This window comes from Malaya genurostris, chromosome 2 (assembly GCF_030247185.1).
Source record: "Malaya genurostris strain Urasoe2022 chromosome 2, Malgen_1.1, whole genome shotgun sequence".
Taxonomy (NCBI): Eukaryota; Metazoa; Arthropoda; class Insecta; order Diptera; family Culicidae; genus Malaya; species Malaya genurostris.
In genome coordinates this window covers 327,177,258-327,186,861 of record NC_080571.1, presented here as the reverse complement: position 1 = coordinate 327,186,861, position 9,604 = coordinate 327,177,258, and the positions used below count along the sequence as shown (strand labels likewise).

Here is a 9,604-nt window from a genome sequence, read left to right as displayed (position 1 = left end):
CTAAAAACAGTCAATGTGAACACGTCGTAAGAGTTAGATTACCGAAAAGTTACGTTGGAACTTATTGTAACTTAGTGTGATGAGATGTCAATTCGTAACATTATTTTGACTGAAAATTTTGTATGCAAAATTCTAGCGACTTGGACGAAATGTTTACTCATTCAAATCAATCAAAATAACAATAATAAATAAATAAGCAATGGAATGTCATAAATGTGAGAAAACCATATTTTATATCGATTTGAAAGTACCTTGTTTTAATCAGAACATCTTTGAGGGCACATATTCAAATAGATGAGTTAGTGATGAAGTTTGAATAAAGTTCTACAAGTCCTCACAGCAGAATAGTAGAACGTAAAGTACGATTTAAAACACATACAAAACTTTATTTTTTGTCAATTTATCAGCAATCGCTTTAAGTTAATTGCTCCTTTCTGCATCAACAACCCAAATCGGATTCATTTTTCACACATATCTCATTGTATGTAGAACAACCAAGTGAAATGCCACGGAACGATAGCAACAGGCGTCAGTCAACATTGTGTAGTGTAGGAAAAGTAAACGATTGGAAAATCACAAGAAAAACCAAAACACAGAGAGCACGAGCGTTTCGTTACGTTCCGTTCGTCCACTCACAGCTCTGCCAGTAGCGTAGTAGATGGGAAAAATATCCGGAGAGAATAGCGAAAGTTTCTCCCGAACTATATAACGGCTCAGGAACCGCCAAACGATGATTATTTTACGTTCAGGCATCGGTTGGATTAAGTCGTGCTATGCGTACGGCATTCGGGTGAAGGAAGTAAATACCGCATGTTGTGAATAACCGCGTTTTCACGCTCCGATACGGCAGTGGCAAGGTGAAGGAAGTGCAATAATCGAATTGGGTGTTACGAGTGTAAATTTAATCATCCTCATCCCTCGGCCCGTTTCGACGGTTGTCACGATGGGTTCAAGTTCGTTCGCGACGTGTTGCATTGATAGCCGATTCATCGTACCTTTCGTGTAGCAGTAGGAGGAAAAAAAAATCAAACATTACCAGTCAGGAACAGATCAACTCTAACTACACAACGTCGCTCAGGATTCACATGGTCTTTTTCGGAAAATGATACTGATTGGTCGGACACAGGATGAACGCCTTCTTCATTAGGAAGCAATGGCAATAGCAAAAGTTCGTGCAAATAACAAAACATCTGCTACTAATTGAATCCTAAATCCTCTGCTCATGTTTGCATACATTCAAACTGATATTGAAACGAAGTCCAGGAGCCAAACCAATTAATAAAATACCCCTGCAGTGTTTGTTAAATTGTATGCACACAATAATACTTTACTGGCCCATCATTTAAGCATGAACGAAGAGTGCAAGCGTAGAGTACCAAGTGTGAAAATCGTTTCTGTCGGTAACGTGCCAGTGTAAACATACGCTTCCATTACGGGTGATGGCCGAAAATAATTGTAATTCATGATCCAGACGACAAGACTTATTTACTTCCCGGGCGTGGAGTATCCAGTCGAGAGTCAGTAAATGAGTATTAATCGATTGTTTAACCACTAAATATCGGAAAAGCTTCGGGAAAACTTAGCCCACCACCGGCAGCATTGTCGTTGCCGACAAAACCGAGGCTTATTGGAAAAGTTCCTGACCTACGAACACAGCCAACATTCCATGGTTTCTCCTGTTGGGGCTTCGTTGTTACTTCCCGACAAGAGAAGAGTGCAGCCCGTCGAGTCATTAGGTTAATCGTGACACCCATTATGAACACCACATCGCCGAAATCGTCGCTGGTAAAGCTGGGACTACATTCCAAAACAAAACCCTTCCGGGTCATGGTTCTGGGACAAAGCGGAGTGGGGAAAACCGGTAAGTGGGAACAACTTTTTGTTTAACGTTTACCCAAAAGTGATCCTTGCTCACCGTCTGTTTCTAGCAGAAGTATGTGAGTACATATGATTAAAAATTTTGAACTTGGATAATCGGTATCTATTCCAATTTAAAGACAGTTTGCGAGAAAATAATTCAGTAATTGAATGTTTTTCGGAGGGGGTTATAAATATTAATTACCTTGGCTTTTCTCAGTAAGCTCAAGCCAATGTTGAATTGCGTTAGATTAAACGAATGTTTCAAATTTCAAATATAAGAGCATTTACATCTCGGATTGGAGCTCAAATTACAACAAATGTGGGGTTCGAAATGTTTGGCCTAAATAAAAAACCTACAGACTTTTGTACACTGAATTACTTTAGATCAACTATAAGCATATCCTCTATTTTTACTTTGAATTATTACTTATATTACTTTGTAATCTAGTTTTACAACACCGACACAGTTGAAAAGTAGAAACAACTGAAACTAAGACAATACAGTGCAGTGAACAATAGAGTGTATGGTCAAATACGATTTAACAAAGCCTGAGACTTGGCCTACAAGACCAAATTCAATTTGTATAGATTTCAAGCGTTGCAAAGTTAGACCAGCAGCAACCAAATTTGAAATCTTGCTTAAGGAACGAATGCATCTAAACGTTAATGTTGTAAGTGAGATTCAATTCAACTGTGTGTACATTATGTTTAAACGTGAAAGCGATGCAGTTGCATTCGCATCGGCTAACAACGAGGTGCACAGCGTTGAGTGTGACAACATTAAATACAAAATCCCTGTGCACATGGTACATGACCTTCTACCGCAGACCAGCGATCGGTCCGTTCGGGAAATCATGTCGCAGTACGGTGAAGTTCTTTCCATCGAAAGAGAAGTATGGCGGAACTTTTTCCCCGGCATCCGGAATGGCATGTGAGTGGTACGTATGCAACTACGTAAGGCAATTCCATCTTACATCATTTGTGATCAAGGTGGGACACATCCGTGTAAAACGCTGATTACCTATGAAAATCAGCTGGTTACATGTCAGTTTTGTGAACAACCTGCACACTACGGTGAAGCTTGCACTGAAACTACGAAAAGAACATCTTCAACCAAAGACAAGGTCAACCGTTCAACAACGAAAACTAGTGAGCGAAGTACTCCTGTTTTACCATCAAACCAAATAACAACTGCAACCAATGTACAACAAGGCGCTTCTACAGCAACAAGCAACGAGCTCAAGACTGCGAACAACAAGGAAAACGAAAAGAAGACGGAAATCAACAACAAAACCACCGATGCGGCAATGGAGGACGAGACGAGCCACGAACGAAGTGCCCCTCAACCCTCGCAGGAGGGAAATGGAAGCTCTTCTTCTCCTAGAAAAAGAGTGACAACGACATCCACTTCAAAAAATTCTTCATGTAAACAATCGGCTAACATAGAAGTTGTTGCTTGGAAAGCAGTTTAAGTACACGCAGAATAATCACGAATGTTCGAAATAACAAAACGATCAGTTGTCTGTCCAACCAAATTAATAGTTGTTTTAGGTCGAGAAATAATAGTTACAATTCTGAATCTGCTTACTGTAAACTGGAACTGGATTGCTTAGAATAAATGTTGGTTGTTTCAAGAAAACATTGGGTGAATAAACCAGATTTGTTGTTATCACTATATCAACCAAAAGAATTCTTGGAAATATCGAGAAATTATTGATTTTTGCAATAACTTTTTCTGCTTGTTCTAGTTAGTTTCTACTGATATTTGCAGGTTCCAAAAAGAAGTAGTTGGAGTAGATTAAGTTTATAGTTGAAGGAAACTGGGTCGGGATATATTATTGATTTGTTTCATTTTGTTTAAGTTATGCGTTAAACCCCTTGGTTACAAGTGGATAACATTTTACTATTTCTCATGAATTTTTGACCAAAATATATCAATAATTTATTGTTATAGAATGCTAAAAATACAGTAAGGCGACTTTCGGTTTGGAGATATTCTTTCAAATCGCAATAGAATTTATATTTTCGAGACTGGTTTGACAAGAAATGTTTTAAATATTAATGTCATATTGATTCCATCTTAAATTTAGAAATCCTATATTGCCACACAAGATTTGCTGTGGATTTTACTAATCTAAATAAATTCATTAATGAATTTGAACATTTCATTTTTCATGTCATAAACAACCCATTAATTTATTGTTCTCGTGTGTCTCGCCTTATACCGTTACAGTTCTGCAAGTGAAGCATTGAAAGCTTGCAAAATATACACAATCAATCAATTCCTATTTCGTACAGTTATCGATATTCTGAAGTGTGAAAAAAGCATGTCAGTTTTATTCGTATTCACGTCATCCAGTTATGTCTATGACATTACCCACTCGCTTTGTTGCATTGAAAAACAGGCTTTTATCAACACATGAAATTCTATGATCTTCATTGTATATAATTTTCCAAATGATGAATTAGACGATTGATGCGAAAAATTTGACAGATGACATCTGAAGGAATAGTTTTCAATTAGAGACGCCTTCTATCTGTTAAATCACGAATATATTGACAGACATGTTGATGATTCTTCTCTCAACTAACGAGTCTTATAAAATGGAACAGTTCCAAACACAAAAGAGTTTTTTTTTGTATTTTCACTTTGAACGTACTCATCAACTAACAACATCTGCAAACTAGAGATATTTGTTATCCAATTTTTAAGAACTTGCTTCGTCTGTCTCGTGTAAAAAAAAAGAAATTAAAATTTTCACACTGTCACCCTGTTACTCCAGAATCGGAAGTCGAATACAAATTTCATAGGAATTTTCTATGAAATCGTGAATTTCGTTTAAATCTATGTTTGTGGAAGCAGGTTCCATCTTCCCTGAGAAGATTAAATTCCCTTTTTTCTTCGGGTCTCAGAAGTCGTTTTTTACAGTGATTGCATAGTCCTTCCATGAGAATGGTAAAATATTGAAAAAATTGCTAAAAATTTGGCTAATACTAGCGTAGAAATTGAAGAGGTTCATGGTGCAGAAACTACAGAAGTTTATCCGGGAGAATCTATGTTTAATTCACGCGCATTCTCATGCATGTTCTGCTGAATTTTAAAACAGATCAATGCAGTCAACCGAATGTTCACTAGTTCAAATACTCTTTTCTGTTTTACTTTTTTTGGGGGATGTTAGCTGTACGAGCTGAAGTCGAGTGTCGTGCTTAAAGAAAATAATTCCACTATATCAAAAATTTCGTTACTATTTCGCCCCTAATGTCACGGAATAGTAACATACACATGTCGTTTTTCATTGAGAACACTCGTGGAGTGTTTTGCTCGATCCGTGCACTTTTCGTGCAGTCGGGCAATCAAAACAGGTGCACTGTGTTTCATTGATTTGCACCGCACGAAAAGAACGCACTTTCGGGGCAATTCGCGGGCAACTATTTTGCACCCGTTTTCTTTTCAGAGCAGCAAGCGTGCAAATGAAAAACTTTACAAAACCGTTTCATTGATCAACTGTCAGGGCAAAACACTGGCACCGAGCGAGTGGAATGAATGAAAAACGACAACAGAATCTAGTATTTCGGCATGCTTTTAGCAACCTTCATCAGTGCGGTAAAATTTCATTTTCAATCGAATAATATCAGTTGAAAATGAAATATATGGCCACTGACCGTCAGCATATCCCTACTAATTCATGTGACTTTTGCTGTCATTTTCAAGTGAAGCTCCCGGAATTAATCGTCAGTTGAATAATCGTACCTAGTCATTTGACGTTTTGCTTGCTCAGTTTCGAATACCAAGTCGTGTAGCTCCTTTATTGCCTTCGCTCTTGGTAGTAAGTAAGTTCGAACGAATAGAATTATAAATGGAGTAAAGTATTAAAAATGAAAACTGAAGGAGGAAACAATTAATTTATGTGTATTCTGTGATTGATATCTCAGCTATCTGGTTTGTAATTCATCTATTATCTTGAATCAATCCGAATGTTTACATGAACCTCATTTGAAGGCCGCTCTCACACTATTGAAAGAGATATTTTGTTACTACAAGAGATCAACTGACGGTGGTTAAACTTAGCCTCGATTGAAGAAAAACGAGTGATGAACTGAATGCTGCCCGTTCGGGCCGTCAGCAAACATTGTGTGTGTCAGAAAGTGAAGTTTACTGCATTGGAGAGATCGTCAATGTGTTCCACATTCAGTTTCAATTGAATTGAATGAAGTTTTACTGCACTGACCTTCATCATTGTTTTAGTTATTAGTCAGTTGAAAGAAAAGTCCTGTGCTGTCTCTTTTGTACTATTTCTGGTAAATCATTTTACTGTATTATTACTGATAGTTCATAGCCATTACTTATGAGCAGATATGTCGATCTTCTCTGTGTGGCGAAAAGCAAGTTGAATTTCTCCCCCCACTTTGACAACATCAACGAGAGGCCTTCTCTTTTACACAGATATGCCACACTTCTATATACATAGTGCGTGCATCATGGAAGCGCAAGTTTATTTTCTTTCGTCTATAACTCAGGATCGCACCAGAGTGCTAAAGAAGCACATCGAAATTCTCTGAGGTGAACGCAAATGTTTTCACCAAAGTGTACACGCTCGCATATCCAACAAAAATCCAACTTCGCTTTGGATTTTCGATTTTCACTATTGCGATGAAAATTTTCAAACCAAGGTAGACTTCTTTGTCTATAGATAATACAAAATCACTGAACTGTTCGCGCACTAGTGTGCATGTCGGTGTACTCTTGTACGGTTGTATTTAAATGAGTGCACCTGAGTGTGATTCATGCGAAGAGAATATGGTTCTCTCTCACCGACTTTTCTAGTCGCAAGTGCACACCCAAAATCGGTCTATTCGACCGTGAACACAAATGCGAATTCTTTTTTGTGCGGTGTTCAACGGCTGCATCCTCAGTGCAGGCACGAAGCTTACGCGACGGAGTATCAGTCTAGTGCAATGCTATCACTGCCTATGGGTTGTAACTTCGGTACCAATATGTGATCAGGACTTATCGTACGATATGCCTTTGTGAATGTTACAAAATGGAATGCTCATTGTTCAGCTCTATAGCTATCCAATCGCACAAAAATCGATAAGAGCTTGTGGGTGGAAGCCTAATCTTCCAAATTTTGTACAATATGCTTGAAATCTGAGTAATTAGTATAATTATTTTTGTAATTTTCGCAAGGATCTATCGCACTATATGTCCTTTTCACATGTTGGTACCGCCTTGGAAAGTTTATCTGATTCATATGCTTTTCTTTACGTTTTGTCTTAGACTCGTCAGTGCAGAACAGTTCAAATTGAACTGCTTAATGCAAACTTAAACAGTTAAATTTGAACCGCTAAGTAGACGTGAAGTTAATGCTATTTGAAAAACGCGTATTAATTGGCACCGAAGTGCCATGTCTTTACTGACGTGCCGACGTGAGACGAAACGTAAAGAAAAGTAAAAACGGTTATGTGCCCTAAGCACAAACTTAGGTTTATCCCTAAATTTCGTTTTAAGTTCAGCTTTATTTTTTCGGTGTTTAACGATATCAAACTAACTAGAGATTTTAAGAAGATTCGGATAGTAAATGGCAAACGACCTTTGCCTTTACTTTCTGACATATCAGAGACTCGGATGACTCGTATCGCTAAGATGCCTCAGTTCGACTCCTCTGGTAGAAGGTAAAAGTTTAGATACGAGAAGCCTTCTGCTTACTTAAATGACCCTTGTCACGTCTCACTTTTCCGCACTTTATTCTTCACATCCTTGCCCTTCCTTGAGTACAATGGCTCTATAATTTCATATTCTTTCTCTTCTTCTAATCTCTAGTTAGTTTGATATCGTTAAAAACCGAAAAAAGTAAAAATTACTGACTGACCAGAAGTCATAAATAAAAAAGTTCAGCTTTATTTATTTCTTGCTCACTAACTCACAACGATTAGGGCAGCAAATCTCATATTTGGCCCCGGGCGCCAAATTTCCTTGTTACGCCACTGTTCTCATTGAATTTTCAATTTTCGCTAATGCGATGAAAATTATCAGAGCCAGGCCAATTCTCCCTAATGGCCTAATGAGACTCTTCCTGGATAAGATGACACTTGTTCGGTCGAAGCAGAGCAGAATATGTATGCGTCATTTCATTGAAACGAATTCAAAATCTAGTCGATTCCTTTATAGCCTATCTGAGGGAGCTACTTTTATGACTCGGAATTCATAGATTTTTAGAGAGATTGAAATAGTTGTAGTGGCTTCGAATGAAACTATGTTTTAACAAACTTAGCACGGTGATGGTGTTTTGCTCAAAAAACGCATATGTTACTGTGATAATCTTCAAATATTTTATCCTGATGATTCTGTATTTTCGGAATCAGAAATTGCACTCGAATAAGTAACATTCAATAATCCAGATTTATTTGGATTTCAGCTGAAGAAAATCATTTGAGGCATCTTGGAGAAACCAATGTGAGGTGTTTTTGACCACTGTTTCTAGTTATTCAGGATCAGAACTCAGGGACCGTACCATCATTTCTGTTCATATATGACCTAATATGAACATTTTTAATAATCTCGTAAAACTAATTTTAATGGCGTATGATATTCAAGTCAATTTCACCTTGATTCCATTGCCTCCATTGATAAAACAGTCCAACAATTAAACTTTCTGAAATAAATTCGCAAGGATTATTGGCCTTATTTTGCACGTTCAATAGTTTCGTTCTTGAAACGGAATTGTAATGCTTGATAAAGTCAGCTCTGCATTTAAATTCGATGAAGAATATGTATAATTTTTGTGGGAGTCTGCAAATTTTTTCTATTCAATGTTTAGACTTCTTTTGAATTCTTCACATTGCGCCCATTTTTCAGGTAAACTATTCTTAGAAGTAATATTTTCCTTTTTTATTCTTTTTCTTAGACATTTTTTGATAATTGGCATAGCGCTGATCTGCATATGATTGTACCACCGATACAAAAAGGTAATAGTTGGACGGGCAACATCTGGACAGTTCGACTTGTGCGATTACCAGTTAAGCGGTCTCATTTTACGAGATGGTATAATTTTGAAGTGCGTATAATATTGTTCAAGTTTCGTTCATTATTCTGCGGCTAGGAAAGCTTCGAAAATAAATTATTCATCCCGCAAAATGTCTGTAATTGAATCTGTTTTCATTTACAAAGGCTCATGAATAAAAACTTCCATCGAAAATTATAACCTAGCTCTCAAAGAGAAGAGGAAAAATAAGTCACATTTCCCGCAGATTGCGTGATATCTATAATATTTCTTGACTTGAACAGGCCGTCGCGACTAGAGAGTGGGGTACGTCTGTAACTGGATGCCAGTTACAAAAAACCGAACGTGCCGCTATCGTGAGTTGTCGGCTTGCTTTCACGCATCACGGGATGGTTACACCTACTAGTACTACTATGAATAATACTACGGGGATCCAGCTTCCCTCAGGCAGCCACCGAAGACGAAAACGCGAAACCTGTGGGTGATAAAATACTTTCCGCGCCCCAAACGCGACATGCTTTCACTCGGATTACACGGATCGGTGTCCATCGGAAATGGGCTGGGCGGTTCCAACTACACACAGCTGCGGAGAAGATTTATATTGCATTTCGGGTTGACGCTGGGAATTGGGTCAGCCACAGAAAGGAGACACTTGACAGAGATTGTAAAATTGACTGTGATGTTAAAATTCGTCGCTGACTCCGATAAATATTTATATCTTTCGCGGAAACCTTTAAATCACT

At 37.9% G+C, this 9,604-nt stretch overlaps 1 protein-coding gene across 2 annotated transcripts in view; it reads left to right on the top strand.

Annotated features, from left to right (window-relative positions):
• The first annotated feature begins 322 nt into the window (after positions 1–322).
• LOC131431451 (ras-related and estrogen-regulated growth inhibitor) overlaps positions 323–9,604 on the top strand; it is a 35,280-nt gene continuing 25,998 nt past the window's right edge. Inside the window, exons 1-2 of one of the 2 annotated variants that reach the window (XM_058597174.1) lie at positions 1,723–1,861; positions 8,766–8,826. In XM_058597174.1, coding sequence (XP_058453157.1) covers positions 8,802–8,826 — 25 coding nt within the window. In that variant the 5' untranslated portion in view covers positions 1,723–1,861; positions 8,766–8,801. Of the gene's footprint in view, positions 1,862–8,765; positions 8,827–9,604 lie in introns of both variants that reach the window. The other variant, XM_058597173.1, reaches the window with a different exon arrangement.